Source organism: Geotrypetes seraphini, chromosome 1 (genome assembly GCF_902459505.1).
Source record: "Geotrypetes seraphini chromosome 1, aGeoSer1.1, whole genome shotgun sequence".
Taxonomy (NCBI): Eukaryota; Metazoa; Chordata; class Amphibia; order Gymnophiona; family Dermophiidae; genus Geotrypetes; species Geotrypetes seraphini.
The window spans coordinates 249812332-249836859 of NC_047084.1; the positions used below are offsets into that span (position 1 = coordinate 249812332).

The window sequence follows — 24528 nt, forward strand, 5'->3', positions numbered from 1 at the left end:
TTTTGGAAGTCAAGGTAAATGATGTCTATAGATTCCCCTTTATCCACCTGGCTGTTCACTCCCTCAAAGAAGTACAATAAGTTTGTGAGGCATGACCTACCCTTACAGAAGCCATGTTGACTTGGTTTTAGCTGCCCATTTTTTTCGATGTGCTCACAGATGCCGTCTTTAATCAGTGCCTCCATCATCTTTCCCGGAACTGAAGTCAGGCTCACCGGCCTGTAGTTTCCCGGGTCCCCCCTTGCGCCCTTCTTGAAGATGGGCGTGACATTTGCTATTTTCCAATCCTCCGGGATCTCTCCGGTTTTTAAGGATAGGTTGCATATTTGTCGAAGTGGCTCCGCTATTACGTCTTTTAGTTCCTTGAGTACCCTTGGGTGAATGCCATCCGGACCCGGCGATTTGTCGCTCTTTAGTCTGTCAATCTGCTTGAGTACATCCTCTTGGCTTACCTCTGCTTTTTAGAAGCCTGAAGGATTTTTTTACATAATAGATGCTGATTTTGTTGATTTGCATAAGTGACTAGAGAATTGGATCAGGGGCACACAGTAAAGCCTTTGATACTGTTCCTCACAGAAGGCTCATGAATAGACTCAGCAAGATAAAGTTAGGATCCAGAGTAGTGAACTGGATTGGAAACTGGTTGACTGACAGATGACAGGGGGTGGTGGTAAATGGAATTCATTCAGAAGTAAAGGTATATGTTGGAATGCCTCAGTGATCAACAACATTACCGAAAGGATAGGGGAAAGTTTACCTTTTTGTGGATGACAAATTTGCAATAGAGTGGATATCCCAGAAGGATTAAACAACATGAGAAGTGATCTTCAAAAATCAAAGGAATGATCGCATGTTTGGCAGTTAAAATTTAATATGAAGAAGTGCAGAGGGATGTTCTTTGGATTTAGTATTCCTTAAAAAAAAACAAACCAAAAACTGCATGTGATAGGACCAGGAGCGATAGTGTCTAAGGATCTCAAAGTGGGAAAACAATGTGATAAGATAGTGGCCTAAGGAAGAAGCCTGCTAGGCTGCGTAGAGCGGTATTAATGCTCCTAAACAGGTGGCTGTTGATAATCAATTTGGAATATTGTGTTCAGTTTTGGAGGCTATATCTCGCTAAACACATAAAAAGATTTGAAGCAGTTCAGAGGAAGGTGACAAAAATGGTTTGGGGTTTGCACCAAGACACATATGAGAAGAGATTTGAAGACCTGACTATGTATACATGTACACTTGAAAAAAGGAGGGACAGAGAAGGTATGATGCAGAAATTTACAGGAAATACTTGAAAGATATACTCTAGGCCAATCCTCACCATGCTTCCCTGTTTTCCATGACTTCTTTCAATTGTTTAATAGTAATTCCCACGTCATTCTTGATGGTATCCAGCCAAGGGGCCTTTGGTCTTCCCTGCTTCCTTTTACCACTGACCATCTTTTTCAGAGATAGGAATATATTGCAAGGTGGTAGGAGTAACATCAGGAAATAATTTTTCATGGAGAGCGTGGTGGATACTTGGAATACCTTCCTGTTGGAGATGGTAGGGACCAAAAGAGTGACTAAAGATGGTGGGAACCGAAAGAGTGACTAAATTAAAAAACATATGGGATAAACACAGAGAAAGAGGATGGCATCAAAGCAACATTAAATTAAACAGGGCAAAGAGGGATGAAAGCTGTATGGAGAAGTAGGTACAATACTTGACCACTTTGTTGGGCAGACTAGATAGGCCATTAAGGTCTTTATCTGCTGTCATTTGCTATGTTACTATGTAATAAAACAAACTGACAAACCCAAGAGCAACACATCACCCCTGAGTCCTAATGGAGCTCAGACACAAAGAGGTCAATGTAGCAGTAAGCAGCTTGCAAGCTGCTTCCAGTTGTAGAGTGACCTACCCACAGATTTTCAGTTTTGGAGCATGTGCAGCTCCTTACATTGAATATCCAGGTATGTCTGTGAACTTGGAAGTTAACTTGGGCATCAATCAGTATTTAGACCAGTGCCCAGTTAACTTGGTGCAGAAAGTTAGGAGAACAGTTTGCTTGTTCTAACTTTATGTGTTTACTTAGCTGGTTAGCTGAATGAAAATTGTTGCTAACTGACTAAGTTAAATCTTTGCCCTAACTCTGTCCTTGTCCCACCCCTAACCTGGCTGGTTAGCAGATATATTTGGAACTAACCAGTTAATTGCTGCTGAATATAAGGTGCTGGCTCATTCAGCAGGATATAACAGGGCAGAAGATTCTGCTCAGTTACCCTTTTGAATATTGGGCTCAAAATTACTAACTTGTTACTAGCAAAATGGAATCCTGATAGGTTGTTACAAAAGTGATTGAAAAGCCAGGAGCCCTTGAGGGGAGAGCTGAGTAAAAATTATATGTTATACTTGTCAGCATCTAAGTAGCTTTTGGATACAAAGATAAAGCACAATTTGATGGAAAGCTCTTTTCAACTGCCTCCAAAACTGGACACAGTACTTCAGGTTGGGCCTCAATGATTTGTACAGAGGCACCTTTCTTCTTCTGGTTAAACCTTTCTCTGTACAACCTAACATTCTTCAGGCAACAGCTACCACTTTGTCAAATTGTTTCGCAGCCTTGAGATCCTCAGACACCATCACCCCAATGTCTCTCTCCTGATCTGTGCATGCCAATAGAGAGACCTTGGAGTGATGGTGTCTGAGGATCTCAAAGTTGCAAAACAATTTGACAAAATGGTAAGTGTCACCTGAAGAATGCTAGGCTGCATAGAGAGAGGTGTAACCAGCAGAAGAAAGGCGTTGACGCCTCTGTATAAGTTGTTGGTGAGGCCTCACTTGAAGTACTGTGCCCAGTTTTGGAGGCCATATCTCTGCAAGGAAGGTGATGAAAATGCTACTGGATTTGTGTCATAAGACGTATGAGCAGAGACTGGAGGACTTGAATATGTATATGCTGGGGAAAAAAAGAAGAAAGAGATGTGATATGATACATGCCTTTAAGTACTTGAAATGTATTAATATTCAAACAAACCTCTTCCAAAGATGTAGAGGCAGAAGAACTAAATGACATGAATGGAGGTTGCAGGGAGATAGACTAAGGAAGGAGTAATATCAGGTAATACTTTTTCACAGAGGGTGGTAGATGCCTGGACTACCGTTCCAAAAGGGGTAGTAGAGTCAAAAATGATGAATGAATTAAAAAATGTATGGGATATATATGCAGGGGATGTCTAAATAGAAAGAGGATGGAAACACAACATAACTATTGAGGTGTGATCTTGGGCAGGAGTAATGGAACTGAGACCGATGTCAGGCAGACTTCTGCAGTCAGAAGAAGCCCGGAACGATTAGTAGAGGGCTGCCACAAGATGAGGGGGAGCTCCAGGGGACCAAAGCAGGATCGGAGATAGGGAGAGACAGTGGGGGATAGGTGGGGCAGGAGTGGTGGGAGTTTTTAAGTATGGGCCTCTCCAGGCGCAGCCATCTTTTAGCGGCGCTGGGGAGATAGGAACACTAGTACCTCCCTGTGGCATCGGAGCATGTTTCCCTCTCAGTCTGGCCTTTGGTGTCCAATCGGGCAGAGCGGCGGTGGCAGCATAGCAGGGTCGAGGCGCAGTCAGTTGTGGAGAGCGCGCGGTCTGCTCTGGCCCACATGGCAGCTGGTGCCTCCGTGCGACATGCAGCAGCACCATGAAGCAAGGGTCGAGTTCCAGTTGACAGTGCGAGGCAGAGAGAGTGCATGGTTTGCTTGGCAGCCAGTGATTGCGTCCTTCCCTTTGGTGTGTGACGGTAGCGCTTGGCTGGGAAGCTGTGAGAGGAAGCAGCACGCTGAGCAGGGTTGCAGTTTCCAGCTGTGAACTCAGTTCGCACACAGTGCCAACTATTTGGCTGAGTAGCAGAAAGGTAAGGGAGTGGGGGTGGAAACGCAGCATGGACATGTTGTTGAGCCACATGGAGAGTGGATCATGACGGCAAGACCAAATGGTCACCAAGCAAGGTAAGGTCATTAAAAATAATAATAATTAATTAATAATAATGAGAAATGCAGAATTACAGTACAGCTCCCACATCACATGGGGTATAAAAAAGAAAAAAAAATTGAACTTTAAAGGAACAGATTAAGGGCAGTAAGACTGGGAGTGAGATGAGTACAGCTGGGGCTTCAGAATGAAGCGGAGGATGGCGAGTGGCATTGATTGTTGTGTGGGTCTCCATCGGGGATTTCATCAGGTGGGTGTTAGGAGGATATAATGGGCTATATCTGATTAAATGGTATTATATTGTATGGGAGAGTTGGTGGGAGCATTGGGGATTGTTTGGATTTTGTTGGGGTTTTGTTTGTTTGGTGCGCTCTCCTGACAAAGTGCTTTCCAAGAATTTTAACAAGGTAATATAGGTTGATATATAGTATTTAAGTGTCTAGATATGTTGATGTACGGTATTTAGTAGTTAAGTATCTTTCGGTTTGGATTTGCGGTACATGGGACCTTCCAGTGCTGTGGTGGCCTCTGCGATGGCCTGCGCTTGGTTTTGTTGAGCCCTAGGATTGGTGATTTGAGCACTGTATTGCACTGGGTTGAGCCTTGTGGAGAATGTTAAGTTGATATTGAAATAGCACAAAATATGAGGTTTGATGGACTTGGTGGCACCATGCATGGACATAGGGTGGATGTCATTGATCGCCAGGGACGTGGATGAATGAGTGGGTCCAGTTTTGTGGAGGCACTGAGGTTGTTGACTTGGCATTGATTGCCAGGGACGTGGATGCATGAGTAAGACCAGTTTCTGAGGGCACTGAAGTTGATAGAATTGGACTGGGTTTGACACCCAGTGTTTGGGATCTGGGCCTGGAGGTGTGTGGCTCTGTTTGTGGATAGTTATGCTGGATATGTCACCTTTTGGATTGTGTGTGTATGCCAGACTGGAGGTTGGAGGTGGCCAGTGGAGGTCAAGTGTTTCTGAGCCAGTGGCATGGGAGCGCCGGAGCGGGTTGGGCATCTCCGGCTGAGAGCTGGGACTGGTTCAGGAGTGTTGGGATACTCCTTCCATTGCTCCCTTTTTGAGGTTGGGGCAATGGCATATTCCATTCATTTTCACAGATTGCGTGTCCACCGGCTCATGCGAATCGAATGTCTGGTTTGTTTCCATGGAGTTTGTTTGGTGCCTCAGTGAGTGTCCAATGGTGGAGTATATGCGTGCTCCAGTCCATTCATTGTTGGTGTTATTGCTTGCTTTTCTGGGAACCTAAGGAGAGCGGCCAGGTGCTGTTCTGCAGAGTCTCTTCCCAGCCGGGTTTGTGGGCATTTGGTGACTTCTATTGTTGCCGCAGTTTCAGTTCCAGTCCTTGTGGTAATGTTTGGTTTGATTTTCTCAACTAATATGGCAGGTGTCCTTTGCTGTTGGTTATCGGCGTGGTCTTGTATGCATGTTGCGGGTTGTTTATGTGTCAGCCACCAATTTGGACTCAAAGGCTTCTCAATTTGCTTTCTGGAGATGACTTTGTCTTGGGGAATGCACGGGCAGGGTGGCGGGATGCATCCTTGCCTGACCTCACATTTTTAAACTAGTTGGATTGCCATGTTTTGTTCTCAATATGTCTTTTGATTCCCTTTATCAGTTGTGACTCTGGGGCGGCTATGTGGGGAACATGAGTTAGGCCAGGCTGTTTGGGGTTTAACATATTTCCAGGGTGGATTTGAGACAAAGATCGTGTGTGATCTAGAGAGAAAAGATCATGGTTACAGCGATGGGCAGATGGGATGGGCCATTTGCCTTTTATCTGCCATCTTGTTGCTATAAGGTGATGGCAGGCTGCCCTGCAAGGGCTCTGCATCTGGGATTGGGCAGCCACATTCTTCGGTTCAAAGTATGTTGCACGGTTCACATTCTTGGGCACGTGGTACGGTTGTAGGGCTTATGGTATTCAATAGGCTTGATGGTTTATTGGGTACACTATTGAGCAATTAAGCTGATTTACAGTGAGCCAAAAGATGGAATCTCTGGGCTATTAGAAGATAATTTCAGGCTGATATATATAATAATAATAATAACAGTTTATATACCGCAATACTGTGAAGTTCTATGCGGTTTACAAAAGATTAGAGAAGGTACAGAATAATTGGACTTGAGAGCGGAAAGAGTGAATGAGTAAGGAGGAAAACAGGTCAGTTGTCTAGGTATTTCAGGAACAGGTATGTTTTTAGACGCTTCTTAAATTCTTCGTAAGTAGTGGGCGAGAGCAATTGCTCTAGTTCTTTACCCCATAGGGCCGCCCGGTATGAGAGAAGGTGTTTGTGGTGTTTTTTCAGTTTGCAACCTCTAACTGGAGGGGAAACGAAGTTTGAATGTGTGCTTCTCTTGCGTTTGTTGGTAAGAGAAGCAGAAAAGATCCGATATGTATTTGGGGGCTAATCCATATAGTACTTTGAAACAGAGGCAGGCGAATTTAAACTTTACGCATGCTTCCATTGGCAGCCAGTGCAACTGCCGGTAGAAGGGCAGATATTAGAGTGCACTGGTAAGGGCAGAGTCATGGATTTAGCAAATCTAGCCTGCTGAAATGATGCAAGTTAATTACCTACCATAACTATCACTTAATGGTCACGTATTGTATTCTAATTGCCAGAGGTTCATTAATTTGCTCAATCTGGAATAGTCATGGAATTAATTATGCCTTGCACTGACTTAATGTGGATGTATATTAATGAATAAGACCAGCTTACTATGCCATGCATTGACTTAATGCAGACAAAATCATTGATTGCCATAGAGGTAAAGGAATGAGTAAGTCCAGCTTTGGTAATGTTACTGAGGTTGATGACTCGAGCTGGGTTTGGAGCCCACACATGGAGATCGGTCCAGTGTATCCTCTGTTTAGAATCCAGGCTTCGTTGGCATGGGAACATAGGCTAGAGGTGTTTGTGACTCTTTGTCACATGCAGGCTCAGTGCCAATTCCTTGTTATGACACTCTGTTTTGGCTTTCTCAGTAGATATGGCATAATTTTGGGGCTGCTGGTGAGCATATACATAGCACAGGTTATTTCTATTTTAACATTAATTTGAACCCGGAGTTCTCTCCAATTTGCTTTCTGAAGCTGGCTTCACTGTGAGATGGCACTTGCAAGGTGAATTGATGCATTCTTGCTTTACGCTGCATGGATTCGGAACCATTCAGGTTGCAACAGCCTGTTCACGATGCATTGGCTTGGTTCCCATAGATTTAGGTAATTTTCCAATGTGCTAAAGTTCTCCACAGTTTATGGTGATACCCACAGACAGAAGCCTTGCTGTATAGCCCTCTACCATTGGCAAGAATATTTTCTTCCCATTACTTTCTCTGAAACCAGCCCGAACCTCTGTTTTTTTTTGCTTGCTCAACCTATAGTTTGTAGATGGTCATTGCACAATTTTGAGCAATGTTTGCTAGTGTGTGGAATTAATGCACCCATTCTGAAGTTGTTATAGTGCAGGGGGTCACCATTTCTTTGGCATAGGCATGAACAGTTGGCAGGCCATGTCCCCTCCTAAATTTGGAACACAGCACCTTTTGAGTTAATGCATATAATTGGGAGGCCATCAACATCAGATGACTGGCTTCAGGACAAAAGCTAATCTCGGTTAACATATATGGCCCTGCTTCGGCCATTTGTCCAGTTTAATTTCCTTAGACTTATTCTGTTAACATAGATGGCTCTTCATTTGGCATTGGTCCGGTTCACCTTTGTTATAGGTTTTCCATCTCATTGTTTCTGGATCATTTGGGTTTATCCCTCCAGCATCCTGATGCATCCCCAATCAAGGCAAAAATTTAGCCTCCATATATGATTCTCATAGTTCCACCTACGTGTGCGAATCCATCTTTACAATCTCCTTTAGATATCATTCCTTGTGTTGCTGAACTGAGTGTTGAAACACCCGGTTCACTTGTGATGCTTTCTTTCTCACTGGAAGTTTTCTGGTGGGTCGGTTAATGTCAAGGGCAGCAGCTTCAGAAAAAGATGGAATGGTAGGGGATAGTCTGAGTTATAAGCGCAGGATAGGGGCTTTAGGATATGATGGCGGCTGATGTTCCACTGTTGGTTGAAGATGGGGGAGAAGGTGCAACGTAAGGTTGGAATTCTTTCCCTGACGTATGGTATTTGATTACTTTCAGTCAGGGTGGCAGATCTTTCCACATAGCCATCTAAGTTTTACCATATAAGTTTCCCAATTTCCTTCTCCTTACCCACAGGTTGTGAGGTGAGGGGGATAGTGGTTTTCCGCGATGTTAGGCAAATCTAAGAACACTGTCCATGCCGGGGACTGGATGCTTTACTCAGACTTTGGGGCAATAACTTTCCTAAGGCCTTCGCCACACACCTCGGTGGTGCTCTGTGGTGACACTTGCTCCTCCTCTATCTCCCCTGTAGTGGTTATACCTGGAGGTGTGGGTTCTTGGGAAGCTTGGCTTGCTCTTGTGGGATGTTAAGCACAGGTCACTGTTGCATACTGCAGTCAGTCCTGGGATGGGTGATTGGATGGGGAGCAACATTTGTAGCATACTTCATATTTTCCGAACAGTTCTTGTTTTTCAAGGTTTCTTTTCTCCATGAATCCTTATCAAGTCCATATAGGATGGACTATCAGTTAATTTCCTTTGGCTGCACTATTTTGACAGGTGCGAGGATGGGCTGCGGGGGACACATTTGTCCGGTGCACAGCTAAGAATTACCCGGCAGGAGTGCTACAACTATCAGTTAGCTTCCTCTTTTCTGGAAGTAACCTGATTTTCCTGGATCATGTCCATCGTCTCAAACTAGGGCCATTTTCTTATTTGTCAGTTTCTGAGGACCTCAGTTTCTTCTCTTTCTTCTGTTTATCATCAGGCCTATCTAGCTTCCTCTTTTCTGGAAGTAACCTGATTTTTCTGGATCATGTCCATTGTCCCAAACTAGGACCATTTTCTTCTGTCAGTTTCTGAGGACCTCAATTTCTTCTGTTGCTTTTGTTTATCATCAGGCCTGCAATTGACAGTTTGTTAATGCTAAGGGCTGCAGCATTCAGTGTTGGGGAACTCACGGCAAGTGAGGTGTCACTACGTGTATTGTGGCAGGTATAGTGCTTAATAAAAGGGGAGGGAACCAAGACAAGCAGGGGAGGGGGAACATTTGGTAGGGGAAAGGATTGTGCCGCTTTAACGTGAGGGCTCCTACTCCTTAATGCCTGGGAGATCCCTCTTGGACGGAGGGGCAAGCAGAGATGGACCATCGCTACCACCCAATCACTTGAACGGTGATAGGGGGGACAGCCAAAGGGGCTCGGGACGCTTGGACGGCGGCTCGGACTAAGTGGGAGTAGAGCATTCGCTTGAACGGCGGTGCCTGCTCGTCTGCAGTGGTGAACGGACCCCAGCTTGGCCCCCGCTTGATATGATAATGTGCCCCTACCCCGGAGAGTTATTACAAAGTTTAGGATAAGTTGTTATTTGGTAGGTTATTGGTAGTTGAACATTGTTATTCATAGACTGAATTATTGAATATGGTTGTTGATATGATTTGGATTGTGCTGTAACCATGCTGCGGCCAAAATAAAACTTCCTTAGCGGAATTCAACCCTGGTCTTGGACTCTGATTGACAGGGGGAAGTGGGAGAAGAATGGTAGATATCGGGGACCCCAGTGAGACCTCCCCATCCTTGTGGTCCTGCAAATGGCAAGAGACTGAAAGAAAATTAGCCAAATCCAGCAAGGGGGAACTAGGGCCAGTGCCAGACATATTTCTACAGTCTGCCTCCTGCCAATGGCGAGAGATGTGTGAAGTTTTGACAATTCCAGTGTGTTAGATCATTATATTGTCACATACTGTGAGTGGGGGTGCTGTGTAGTTTAGAGGGGAGGGGAAGGCATCTTGATTGGCAAGTTGAATATTGTCTGCAATACATGATTTATAACCAAGACTTCCAAGTATTATCCCTATCATGCTTGGCTGCCTACTGTATATGGTTGGCATGGTGGTAACTTCACAACTGGTACTTGAACATGAGTGACTAGGGCCTGCACAGAATAGCAGATGCAGCTCTGGCTACCTTTTTGGGCAGACGAGATGCATGTGAGAGCCTTTTTCTGCTGTCATTTACTGTGTTACTGTGTATTTAAAATGCCTATGGATAATATGTAGAAATAAAACATATAGATGCTAGAAGCCTAAAACATAAGGTGGGAACATTAGAATATATAGTACTAAATGAAGGGGTAGATATAGTATAATAGACATCTCAGAGACCTAGTGGGAGAGGGACAATCTATAGGATACTTATGAGGGTACAAATTATATCACAGTAAGAGGGTAGATCAAAATTAGAGGGGGGTAGCACTATATGTTAAAGAAGGAATTGAGTTTATCAAAATACAAATTTTGTAGGAAACACACAGCAGTGTAGTAGGATCCTTATGGATAGAAATTTCATGTGTGAAGGGAAAGAGAATACTGTTAAGACTATACTAACATCTGCCATGCCAGAATGAACATGCAGATAAAGAAATGCTGACAACTTTGGGAAACTAGCAAATTCAGCAACAATATAATAATCAAATGCAAACTGAATTATAATTCTCTCTGCAATATAAATTTATATTATGAACTTATCTGTCCAGACTTATAATACTTTGTGTTATACAGATTCAAATATGGGAACCAATGAGCCTAAAGCTAGTTCTAGGAAGAATATTTAAAAGCTGTTATTTCAAGCAAAATTATTTTAACTGTGCTAAGGTAGGAATTTTATGTGTGCCATGGACCACCAGAAGAACTTAACAAATCGATTCTGGAAGAGATCAAACCAGCTAGGCCACTTGAAGCCCAAATGATGAAGTTACAGCTGTCTTATTTGGTCACACCATCAGAAGAGAAAGATCATTGGTTAAGGACATCATGTTTGGGAAGATCAAAGGAACCAGGCAAAGAGATGGCTGGACATGTTGGAAACAGCTATTAGGAAGATGCTGGAGGGCCTTAGTAGACTAACACAAAACTGATTTCTTTTTAGATCTATAATTCATCAAGTCACTAGGATTCAAACACAAGTTGATGACACCTAACAATAACAAGGTAGGGATAAATAATAGAAATTAACATAGATTCAGGGGCAGCAGAACATCTTTGTGGTAAGGAGGATCCAAACAAACAAATCTGTGGCCCCACTTCCATGCTCTCCAGTTGCTGAGCCTAATCTAATCTTCGGTTTGTATACTGGGTCATCTATCATTGGAGCTCGACTTGATTTACAAGTAGTCAGGAGGCCAGAATATGCATAAAATAAGGAGAAGTAAGGATAGTAGAAATTAATTTAGTCTATCGTAAAAGTAGATCTTGCATTGTTAGCGATTAGTAGATTCTGCAGGTAAACTATTTAGGTATTGTGAGAATAGCAGGGTTTTTAAGGTTTTTCTGAACAGTTGTAATTGGTCTATCGTTCTAATAAAACTAGGAAGTCCATTCCAAATCTCTACCAACTTGAAAGCATAGGACTGACAAAGTTTCCCAGCTGATTTAATTCCTTTGAAAGAGGGAAACGATAATTTGTACATCTGTGTGTTCCTCAAGTAGTGGGATCTGTGAGCATTCTAGTATAAAGGAATCAAAGGATCAAATATTCCATAAAGAAGTTTGAAAATAATGCTTGTGCATTTAAATTGGATCCTAAAATGAACAGGAAGCCAATGAAGCTTCCTAAACAAAGGACAGACATGATCAAACTTTCGTGTTCCGAAAATAAGTTTTGCCGCTGTGTTTTGTAATAACTGAAGACGTTGCAAACTGCCTTGCTTGATACCCAGATACACAGAATTACAATAGTCCAATTGAGCAAGTAGACTGCACCAACAATGAGAAATGCTCCTGATAGAATAGTGATCTAACTTTTTTCAACATGTGCAGACTGAAAAAACATTTTTCACTAACAAATTTATCTGTTCACAGAATGTAAATGATGAGTCCAGGATAATGTCCATCACCTTACTTGATCACCTAATTTCTCTGCCTATACACAGATTCAGAAGCAACAGATCAGCCAGAACACTGTTAGTGAAAATTTTGAGCATTATAGCAGTAAAATTTCAAGTACAAAAGTATTTGATCTAGGTTTATCTGAATTTTACTAAAGCATTTCATAAACATGTATATTCGTCAAGGACTAGTGTTGTCCTAATACACATATATGTGGAATATGGCAGCAAGTAGGATCCTACAATAGTCTATGCCTATACTAATGTTAAATAATCTTTCTATCCATGATCTGGAGAAAGAATTAAAAAAGTAATATTACTGTTTCTGTTGGGATATGACATTGCTGTCAACTGGGAAAAAGATAACATTTTTAATTTCAGGATTAATCACATAACTGCACTGCCCCCTTCCCCCAGGCCAGCATCTCTCCCTTTCTTTTCTCCATCCTGCCCTCCCCTCAGCTTCCAGCATCTCTTCCTTCCTCATTCCTTTGGGCCTCATGGTTTAGCATCTCTTACTACCCCTCCAACTTACCTTTGTGGCTGGCAATAGTAAAGATATGCTGAGCTGTCATTCCGGAACCTTTCTTCTGTTATGTCCTGCCTGCTGGAAACAGTCGCATCAGAGGGGAAGGAGAAGGTTCCGGGCCAGTCAAAGATGATATGCCTTCAGCACTGTGAGCCACAGAGGAAGCAGGTATTCTAATTCATTAATCAAGTTATTTATTAAAGGATGTTAACATTTTAATGTGTTAATCCAGTGGTTTCCAAACCTGGTTCTGGAGGCACCCCATTCATTTAGGTTTTCAGGATATCCAGAATGAATATTCACAAGAGAGGTTTGCATTCAGTGAAGGCAGCACAAGCAAATATTTCTCATGAATATTCATTGTGGATATCCTGAAAACCTGACTGGATAGGGTGTCTCCCGGACCAGGTTTGGGAACTACTTGTTAATCACGAAAATGTGCAGTCCTAAAAAAAATACACTAAACAAAGCAGTATGTGAAATTTAGTTCAGAAAGCCATTTCTATCATTGGAAGTGTAGCTTACAGAGCTACTTTCTTATGATACAAGTGGTGTTGCAGAAGTAGATTCAGAGCTCCCATACCTATATATATAACATACGGGAAGACGTTGCATCAGCTTCCCAGTAACCAAATAGTCAAGGAGTGTAGTAACCAGTGTTCCCTCTAAGCGGGCGGGTGTTGTGAGCAAACTTTTTTCACCGTGAGCCAAAAATATCGGGCGCCAGCAAGTTATGAGCCAACTCGCCCGATTCTCCTCTCGCCGCCCTGCCATCTGCCGTACGCCTCTTCCGATCGTGCGCTGTGACGAGAAACGTGTGCGCTGCGATGTAATATTTTGTGCGCCAGCGCACGCCAGCGCAGCTTAGCGGGAACACTGGTAGTAACCCCATGCACTGGTGGCAGTCATATATACTTTACCCTGTACATTCAGGCTGTTCTAATAGTCATATGGACCAGAGGATTCTTCTTCCACCCTGCTCCTCTCTGTCTTTAGTAACTAAGCTGATTCATTAAACTAAAGTTTGGTTTTGTGGTTTGTTTTCCCATCACATACCAAAGATAAGAGATGCAAAGTAGCACTCCTCTCTCACTCTCACCTGACCCTCCTGCCCCAGATTGCTTTCTGCATCAGCGCCATGTGGTAGATTGGCTTCACCCAGTACATCCCAGGATACACAATGAAGGGTGCTGCCGTTTTGTACCAGGAGCTGGTGGGCTTTGCTCCCATCTCATTCAATCCTGGGGAATCCAGGGGTTCTTGTAAAAAGGGTTGGGGGATCAGGAGGTATCACTACACACTAGGAATTTTTTTTTTTTTTACAGTTGGGGTGAGTGAATAGGGGTGGGGGAAGAGAGAGGGGAACACTACACCATCAGGAATTTTTGTCAATATTGGGGATGGGGGGCTTGATCACCAGCTAATTTTATGTTTTAATGTTGGACAGAGAGATTAGGATCTGATTAGGTTGGATGAGGGAAAGGGAGGACTATCAGAGATAGGGGCTGGTGCAGAAAGCTAAGTCAGGATGCTGGTGGGGTTTTTTTGGTCAACCTTTCTGTCAGTGAGTGAGCCAATCACCAGTCACTTATGCACAGACCAGAAGGGTAACATTTTGTAATAAGCCTTGAATTACTGCCATGGTTTTTTTTAATGGGACAGTAATTTGCATGCATATTGCATATAGCATGCTGATGTTATTTTCCACTTTAATTTTGTGGTAGAACCAGTGCATTGAGCTGGCTCTACTATGAGCCTTTCTGCATCACTCTTTTTCAAGTATCCTTCCCCACATGGTTTTACAGAAATAGAGTATTGACCGTATTACCATGCTTTTTAATTCAGTCTGTGATACGGATTTCCATGCAAATTAACAATTGCGCTGAAACGCTTCCTGCATTGCTCAGCCAGTAAAACCCATTAACTATGTTAAACCCATGGTAGTGCTTTCCACATATGCATCTGAGTGATTATATGTATGTGTATCTCTCTCAAAGGCTTAAGAACTGTAAGAAACAGTCTGGAAGTGTGTGAGCTTATGTATGTCAGAAACTGGCTTTGTGTGTGTGTGTATATATATATATGTAAGTGATTGGGCAGAGGTGTATTTGTTTTTGTTTGTGAGAAAAATACAGTATGTATGACTTTCATCAACAGAGCAAAACACAATGATAGATAAGGAACTATGAGCATACAATATTGTTTAAAAATTCTTATACGTTTTTCAAATTTATTTGCTCAATTATTTAGCCCATCCTCCCAAAGGAGCCCAGAACAGGTTACAGAGTACATCCACAATATAATCGAGACAGGACAAAGATTACATAATTTACAATAAAGACATGACAAAAAAATATATTCACTAAGCAAAAAATATATCCACTAAGCAAAAAAATATATCCATCTACTCTGGTGAGAGTAGGTGGCGTAGGTGCGTTGACTCTGAATGGCATTTCTGGGTATATGTCCTTAAGGCGCTGGGTTTGTGAAAAGGAAGGTTTTCACAGCCTTCCTGAAGCTCCAGAATCCATCTTGTGTTCTAACAGATGGGGGGATGGTGTACCATAGTCTAGGTATGAAAAGTGAGTAGGAGTGTTTGTGGGCTGTTTCAGTTTTGAGGGAGCGACTAGGAGATATGGTCAGTGTTCGCTTTGGGAAATAGATTTGTAATTTAGTTGTCATGTAGTGTGGAATCGTTTCGTGGAAGGTTTTGAAAGCGAGCATCAGGGCCTTGAAGGCGCAGCATTTTTGAATGGGCAGCCAGTGCTTGGAAGCTAATGCAGGGGTAACATGGTCGCGAATGCCAAGGCTTTTCAGGAGGCGGATTGCAGAATTTTGCACCCTTTGGAGGCGGGAGAGAGTTTTGGTAGGCAAGCCCACTAGTAGTGTGTTGCAATAGTCTTAAGCAATATAGTTCAAAAGTATACAGTAGTTGGGCGAATTTGTGTTCTGAGAAGTATGCACATATGGTTTTTAGCTGGTTGAGGTAGTAGAAGGAGGAAGATATTAGTTTGGATAGGTGATCTGTAATTGATAAGTTTAAGTCAAGAGTTACTCCTAGACTGCAGTCGTTATCCTTGGGTGTAAGGGTATTTGTGCCCCAGGAAAATGATGGACAAGGGTATAAGCAAAGATCTTTGTGGATCCAGAGAAGTTCTGTCTTGGACTCATTTAACTGTAACTTGTTCCCAGTCATCAAAGTCTTTATTTCAGTTAAGCAAGACTGGAAATTTTTGATTTGTGTGTCTCGGTGTCGGCCTAGTGGGAGATAGAGTTGTAAGTCATCTTCGAAAGAGTGTATTCTGATTCGGTGTTTTGCCACTATGTCCAGTGGTGATAGTAAGGCTCCCTGAGACACTCCATAGTGGAATGGTTTGGGTTCAGATAAGAATTTCCCTAGTAGAACTCTCTGGGATCTGTCGTTCAGGAATGAGGAGAACCATCGAAGTGTGTTGTCACGGATTCCAATGGTTTTTAGCCTGGACAGGAGGGAGAGAGTGGTCGATGGTGTCAAAGGCAGCACTGAGGTCTAATAGTACCAGCAGTGTATCATTTCCTTCATCTAGGATTTTCCAGCAGCCATCTAAGATGTCCAGGAGCACTGTTTCTGTGCTGTGATGTTTCCTGAAATCTGATTGGAAGCTGGAGAGGGTGATGTTTGTCTCCATGAAGTCTTATAGTTGCGTAAGTACTGTCTTTTCCAGTATTTTTGAGATGAATGTGAGGTTTGAGACAGGTCTGAAGCTGGTTGGTTTGCCTGGGTCCATGGTTGTTTTTTTTCAGGAGTGGTTTTACTTTAGCTGATTTCCAGCTCTGTGGAACTACATGTGTCGTAAGGCACTCATTTATTAGGGATAGGATGGATTCCAGGAATACCTCGTTTGTATCCAGGAGTATAGTTGAGGGACATGGGTACAGGATCTAGGTCGTGGGGCGTACGGAGTTGATTATGGTTTTAAGGTCGTTGAGGGAGATCGTTTTGAAACTGCTCAAGGTTTCTGTCTGGTGTGGATTGTCGACTTGAGTGGTCTCTGGGATGTTTGGGAGTGTTTTGGCCTCTGAATCCAGATTTGCTTTTATCTTTGATGTTTTGTCATGGAAGAAGGTGGAGAGGGATTCACTGTCTAGGTTCGTTTGCTGGGAATGCATTGGACCTTGGGATGAGGAGAATAGGTTTTTCGTTATCGAGAAGATGGCCTTTGATCTGTTTGGGACCTCAGATAGGAGAATGGTGAAATGTGCTTTTTTTTTTTTTTTTTTGCTTCATGTGTGGCTAATTTGTAGTTTTGCAGAAAGTTTTTCCACATGGCTTTGTCCTCGGTGCTGGACAGAAGTGGGGAGAGGAGAAGATGCTGGTAAGAAAGGGAGCGAGAAAGGAGAGCAGATGCTGAAGAGAAGTGGAGAGAGAGGGAGGAGCAGACGCTGGATGGAAGTGGGGAGGGGAGAAGATGCTGTTTGGAAGGGGAGAGAGAGGAGAGCAGACGCTGAAGAGAAGTGGAGAGAGAGGGATGAGCAGACACTGAATGGAAGTGGGGAGGGGAGAAGGTGCTGGTTGGAAGGGGAGGGAGGGAGGGAGGGAAACAGATGCTAAAAGTGAAGAGAGAGGGAGCAGACGCTAGAATGAAGTGGGGAGAAGATAAGGGATCAGATGCTGGATGGAAGGGGAGATAGGGGAACAGACACTGGATGGGAAAGGATAGAGAGGGGAGCAGACTCTGGAAAGAAGTGGATAGGAGAGATCGATCACATACTGGATGGAAGGAGGGGATAAAGAAAGAGCACATGCTAGATTGAGGGAAAAGGATAGATTTAGTGAGATACTGGAAGGGGTGAGGGAAAGAGGTGGCAAGCTGTAGTTAGACAATGAAAGGGAAATTGAGGTCTGGAAAGTAAATAGACGAGGTAGAAAACAAATTGAGAAGGAAGAGCAGAAAAGGAAGGGAGAGGGAAGAGAGATACCGGAGCATTGGGGGAAGGGGAGGAGAATGATATCAGATCTGAAGGGAGGAAAGGAGAAGAGAGATGCTAACAACCATCTGGGGGAGGGAGGGAGAGATGGAAGGGAAGAAGACAGAGATGTCAGACCATGGGAAGAGCGGAGGGAAGAAGATAGGTGCAAGACCAATTGGGGGGTGGGGTGAGAGACAGTTTCTGGTAGAGGCTTAGAAATAAAGCAGATACCATAAGGAAGAGGCAGAGAGAAGGAAGATAATGACAAGAAGATGAGGAAAGCAAAAACAACAAAGGTAGAAATTGATATTTCTTTTGGTTTTTTTGCTAAAAATGTAATATATATTGTGTATAAAACTGCCCTACGAACCCGCCTTGAATCCCCACCACTACCACAGGTCTCTGGAAAAATTTGTTTCTATAAAAGCAGTCCTTGGTGTTTAAAAGGTTGGGAACCACTGCACTACATCAACCAGCTCACCTTTATCCACATGTTTATTCACACCTTCAAAGAGGTCAAGCAAATTAAGGCAAGATCTCCCTCAGCTGAACCCATGCTGACTGTCTCATTAAATCATGTTTGTCTACATGTTCCACAATTTTATTTTTTATAATTGTTTCCACCATTTTGCCTGGCACTGAAGTCAGACTTACCAATCTATAATTTCCTGGATCTCCCCTGGAACCCTTTTTAAAAATCAGCATAACATTGGTCACCCTCCAATCTTAAGGTACTACATACAATTTTAGCAACACTAAGAAGAATCAAGTGTCAAGTTTATTTTAATTTGATATACCTCCTATCATTAAGGGCTCCTTTTACTAACCTGCGTTAGGGCATTAATGTGCGGAATAGCACGCGCTGAATTGCCCCGTGAGCTAGACCTTAACGCCAGCATTGAGCTGGTGTTCTAGCCGCATAGCGCGCGGTAATATCCTGCGTGCGCTAAAAATGCTAGCGCACCTTAGTAAAAGGAGCCCTAAGTCTAAGCGGTTTACAAAGTAAAATAAATATAAAGTAAAGAGGTTTTCAAAGACAAAAGCAGATATAAAAAACAAAGAACTGTAACATAAGGGGTAAAAGGGTAAAATGACATTGTATTAAAAACAAAAAATAGAAAAGGAAGGTAAGAGAGAGACACCGAAGGGAAAGGGTTAAAGAGAGTGTTTCAGATTAGCAGTTGGTCAAAAGCATCTTTAAACATAAATGTTTTAAGATTTGATTTAGATTGTTTGAGATAGTTGGGTAGGGCATTCCATAAAGTTGACACAACGAGCGAGAAAGTGAAGTTGCTTACCTGTAACTGGTTCTCCATAGACAGCAAGGGAATGTAGTCACACTTGTTTGTGACATCCTAGACTGATCCTGTGTGTCTGTGCTTTCCCATAGCAAAAGTAAGCTTTTAGCTTACTGAGCATGTGCAGGGACTCCCGCCTTCAGCAACTCCTCCCCTTGATACTCAGTTTTGTTCCTAGCTGAATTAGACATATATATATATATCAGTGGGAAAGGACGGAGATTAAGCGTGACTACATTCCCCTGCTGTCTATGGAGAACTACCGTTACAGGTAAGCAACTTAACTTTCTCCACAGACAAGCAGGGGAGATGTAGTCAAACTTGTTGGCGAGTCCCTAGCTACTTCTTAAGAAAATAGTGGTAGTGATAGATTAAGGAGAAAATAGAGTTGAAAATTCATGAGTGATGTCATGACAGTCTGATCTGGAAAAGTCTGTCAAAGTGGGGACTGAAAACTAAGATTCCCCCATATAAAGGTCTACGATGGAGGCCACTGAAGAAGTTGTATGGGTGTGTGCGTTAAATCTATAAAGAAGCAATTGACATGTTGAAGAACAACAGAACTTCATAGAATGGGAAGAAATTACTGTATATGGAAATGATAGTGGAGTCTGTGCTTTCAGTTTGAGGCTCTGTGTTATCATTTCTTACTGTTTTGTGGCATGTTCTGGGACAGCTATGTAGAGGTTTGATCTTTGTGGTTGTGCAACAGGTTTGTTTGTTGCTCCTTAATAAGGCTGCAATGTGAGTCAATGATCAGCTTCAAGGTCCACTGGTGGCCTCTAAAGTCCAATGTATGTTTACGTCAGCACAGATCTAGTATCTGTTAATAGTATATCTATGTACCCGAAAGCTATTCGGGACACAATAGCATTTTAACATAGTATTATGGTCTTTCAGTCTGTTGAAGAAAAAAAAAGGAATACATATGTCTCAGTTTAACAGTTCTACTGAAAGGTTAGAGAAGGCATATACAGGTGTGAGTTGCATGTAATGACTGCCTGTGTGGTAGTAGAGATACTATGTAGTGATCTGGCTATAGACAGGAGCTTCAGATGTCTTCCACACCAGGGGTGCAAAATGACCATATACTGTATGAGAAATATGCTTTGTTTTTGTTTTATGTACCTCTAATGTACCTGATTACATGCAGCATTATTTGTCTGCCTGTGCATTTCTAGGAACTGTCATACCGCTGATCTCTGTACATTCATTGTATGGTTTGGGTCAATTCAAACTGTAAGCTGCAGACTCTACCTGATGGCATACCATTATAGAAATAGTATAGAGTAGATCAAGGCAGAATCCATTCCTACTGCCCAAAGGGGACAAACTCATAAGGTATGATTTGATAGGAAATAGTCTTTCTGGTTCCATATTTGTGTCTGAATTATATAATCAGTGAAGCATAAGTAGATTGGTTAATTTGGTTTCCCTGGGATTTGGGATCCCTGAGCCTGCTGGAATAATGCTATGTCAGCAGCCCTTATTAGGCTGTGCCAGGAAGAACCGTGTATGGTTCTAGCAGTGTCCTTGCTGAAATACACCAAATATAAACTTTTTGTTATACATTTGGCTTATCCTCATTCATAAAACTAAGATGAGGGCATGATGACTGCACCGCAGAGATATCATAAAAGTACTAGTCATTCAACAATACCCAAGCTCTTTGTGAAGTTCACAAAGGATCTGAGCTTTGCTAGGGACTAAAAATACGTCAAAATCAACCCACAAGGGCTTTCTATCCAGGAGTCTTCTTTGAGTATTTATACATTCCAGTGAAGTCCTCTGTCCTTCTTTGGCAGGGTAGTTTATCTTATACATGTGGATGAACTGGAACAACTCTGTAAGAGTGGTCCTAAATTAAGAGTATTCCTCAGATTAAAGAGAAATATTGTACACTCTTGAGGCTTTGCTGGTTGGTTCATTCCTTAATTCCTTGAGGAAAAAAAAGGTTAGGAACCTGAGAGACAATAGCAGAAATCGATGTCAATGCAATAAATTCTTGTTTTATAGGTATATCCTGTGAGGAAGATACAGGAAAATGTGAAGACAAGAGCTCTACAGATGTATGTATTATCCTCTAGAAATATTTCAGTTTTTTGCTACAAACATATAAACAGAAATAATGACAGAAATTAAATTTTCTTGTATATTTATTGTTGCTTTTCATTGTACTTACAATAGGAAGATGGAGAAAAATTTGAGGACTTTAGTATTCAAAGAGGAAAAAAAACCAAATATTCCTACAGTTCTGCTGATGAAATAGGTAAGCAATTTGAATGCAATGTTAGAATTTATAAAAATTAGAGATGATAGCACTGACCAAAATAGAGGATAGTGTGCCTACTTTTTTTTTTTTTACCTCAGTTCTAGCCTGCATCATCTGTTACATGTCAGTATGTTAAATAAAAGCCATATATAGTGGCATTCTGTATAGTATGTTTTATGCAAGATTTAAAGAACCTGCTTATTGAAGTGTGCTAAAAGCACACACTAAGGAGGAAAGTTATCAACATGGGCTACTGTTAAGATGGGTAGATATGGGAGGAGTGGCCTAATGGTTAGACCTACAGCCTCAACAGCCTAAGGTTCTAGGTTCAAGTCCAGTGCTGTTCCTTGTGACCCTGGACAAGTAACTTATCCTCCATTGCTCCAGGTATGTTTAAGGTGACCATATGCCCCGTTTTGAACGGGACGGTCCCGTTTTCAGACCTCCTGTCCCGTTGTCCCCACAGACAGCTTCGGGACGCCCGAAATGTTCCGTTTTCAGGGACAGCGTCCCGAAGCTGTGCTCGGGGACAACGGGACAGGCGATCACTTCCTGTCCCTACCTGCCGCAAAAAAAAGCCTCCCCATCTTTCCCCCTGTCTGCTCCTCTTACTGCCCTGCCGCTACAGCTGCTAAACCCGACAGGAAGTCTTTCCGATGTCAATTCTGACGTCGGAGAGGACGTTCTAGGCCAGCCAATCGCTGCCTGGCTGGCCGAGAACGTCCTCTCCGACGTCAGAATTGACGTCGGAAAGAAGACTTCTGTCGGGTTTAGTAGCTGTAGCAGCAGGGCAGTAAGAGCAACAGACAGGGGGAAAGATGGGGAGGCTTTTTTTTTTTTTTTTTTTTTTGCGGCAGGGAGGGAAGGAGATAGGTAGGCAGGCAGGCAGGCAGGCTTTGGCCAGGGAGGGAGGGAGAGAGGTAGACAGGCAGGCAGGCTGGCTTGGGGGGTGGGGGTGGGACAAAGTGTGGAAGGCAGTGAGAGGGACATGGGAAGGAGGCACTGGGGGCACTAAAGACATGGGAAGGAGGCACTGGGGGAACTAAAGACATGGGAAGGGGCACTAAGGACTTGGGAAAGAGGCACTGGGGGCACTAAAGACATGGAAAGGGGCACTAAGGACTTGGGAAGGAGGCACTGGGGGCACTAAAGCATGGGAAGGAAGTACTGGGGGCACTAAGGACACGGGAAGGATGCACTGGGGGCCCTAAAGACATGGGAAGGAGGCACTGGGAGCACTAAAGACATAGGAAGGGGCACTAAGGACACAGGACTGAGGCACTGGGGGCACTAATGACACAGGATGGAGGCACTGGGGGCACTAAGGACACAGGATGGAGGCACTGGGAGCACTAAGGACACAGGATGGAGGCACTGGGGACACTAAGGACATGGGAAGGAAGGAGGGAGGGAATAGAAAGGGACAATTGTTGGGCCTGAGTGCAGAAAGAAAGAAACAAAAGAAAGGATACACAGACAGAAGAAACGCAACCAGAGACTCATGAAATCACAAGACAACAAAGGTAGGAAAAATGATTTTATTTTTAATTTAGTGATCAAAACGTGTCAGTTTTGAGAATTTATATCTGCTGTCTATATTTTGCACTATATTTGTCTATTTTTCTTTAGTTACTGAGGTGACATTGCATATTTGAAAGTCATTTGCCTTGACATCTTTGAAAACCCCCCCAAATATAAATGATAATTAACATTTTCTCTGCGTATAGTGTGCTTTGTAGTTTTTTTTAATTTTATGGTTGACATTATGAATTAATAAGATATGTGTACATGAAAAATGAATGGAAGAAAGTGGGGGTGGGGTTAGGGTGGGGTGGGGCTAGGGTGGGATTGGGGCGGGGCTAGGGTGGGATTAGGGGTGGGACTGACAATTAATAGATGTCCCCTTTTGATGAAAAAAAATAAATGGTCACGTTAGGTATGTTAGGTAAATTGTGAACCCACTGGGACAGTTAGATAAAAAATGTTTGAGTACCTGAATGTAAAAAACACTTAGACAACCTCCATTGATAGGCGATATATAAATAACTGATAAACTTGGAAACAAATCAAGCTGTTTTAGTACAGGTCTCATTGCAAAAACATGCTATTTGCTAAAGGGTACAGTATGGTCAATTCATGTATTTTTTCAGTTCAATATTTGTATTGAAATTTCATAATAAGGTGCATTTAAAACACACAACATGCTTCTAGCATACAAGCATTAACTACACATTCAGAGACGTGGTTAGATTTGCATTAATGTCCACATTAAAGCAAATTACACACATTAATGCAAAACATGTTGTATTTTGTTTTTCATGACTTTGAATTTTAGGAATTTATTTAAATATTTTATGCATTAGTGCTAATTCAGTCCCATTATTGAGCATTAACTGGTAAAATGGGCATTAAAATATATTCAAGGCCTACAATACTACGGTCAACTTAAACATTATGTCAAGCTATATGTTATTTTTTATATATAGTAACTCGCTTGTAAAATCTAAATTAAGCGATCTATCAAATTAAAATAAACTTGAAACTTGTAGTCTTTATAAATAATATGGATGAAGTAAACTAATGAAGTAACTTATTGTGTCAAATGCTTCTTGATAATCTCAAAATATTTTGCTCTTACACTTTTCTTTCACTCGGAAAATAAACTTATAGAATGTTTGCCAGTAAGAATATCCAGTACTGTAAAATTGGTGCTGCTCAGTGTTTTGTTTCCAGGGAAAAAAAAAATGACAATATTCACATTCAAGGCTGTTCTTAAAGGGTGGGGTAACCTCTAATGGACCCACACACACACACACACAAAAACCACACCACCTACAACCAGCTATGATGTCTATGAAAAGGCAACATTGCAAATATTACACCAGTCCCTACAGCACACCACTTATGGGGAGACAAGACAAACTATACTACTACAAATCTCTATACAGAAGCTATTATGCTCACAAAATAACTTACCCTAGTTATATATTGTATATCACATTTGCAAAATGTGGCTAGAGCCTTACCATAAACAGAATAAATTGCTACATATTAGAAATAGAAATGTACAAATAAATACTGAACAAGAAACCCAAGAAGCTGAGATTCTGCCTGTAGTACATCACCTGAGAAATTGAAACAGTGCTCTGCGCAGTCAGATTCCCAAAGCTGGTATAGTCAAATAACTAAACCAAAAGAAAACATTTTTTCCTACCTTTTTGTCTGGATATCTCAAATAAGAATAGCCATACTGGGTCAGACCAATGGTCCATCTAGCCCGGTATCTTGTTTCCAACAGTGGCCAAACCAGGTCACAGGTACCTTGCCAAAAACCCAAATAGTAGCAATATTTCTTGCTGGTGATCCCAGAGAAAGCAATAGCTTCTCCATGTCTATATCAGTAGCAGACTATAGACTTTCCCCCCAGGAACTTGTCCAAGCCTTTTTTAAACCCAGATACACTAACCACTGTTAACCACATCTTCTGACAATAAATTCCAGAGTTTAACTA

The 24528-nt window shown here is 42.3% G+C and overlaps 1 protein-coding gene across 3 annotated transcripts in view; it reads left to right on the plus strand.

The window, feature by feature from the left end:
* The window catches only part of BOD1L1 (biorientation of chromosomes in cell division 1 like 1), a 425195-nt gene that overhangs the window by 374226 nt on the left and 26441 nt on the right, over positions 1-24528 (plus strand). For all 3 annotated transcript variants that reach the window (XM_033948998.1, XM_033949008.1, XM_033949033.1), the window contains 2 exons: positions 20762-20814; positions 20933-21014. In XM_033948998.1, the coding sequence (XP_033804889.1) occupies positions 20762-20814; positions 20933-21014 (135 nt within the window). The remainder of the gene's footprint in view (positions 1-20761; positions 20815-20932; positions 21015-24528) is intronic.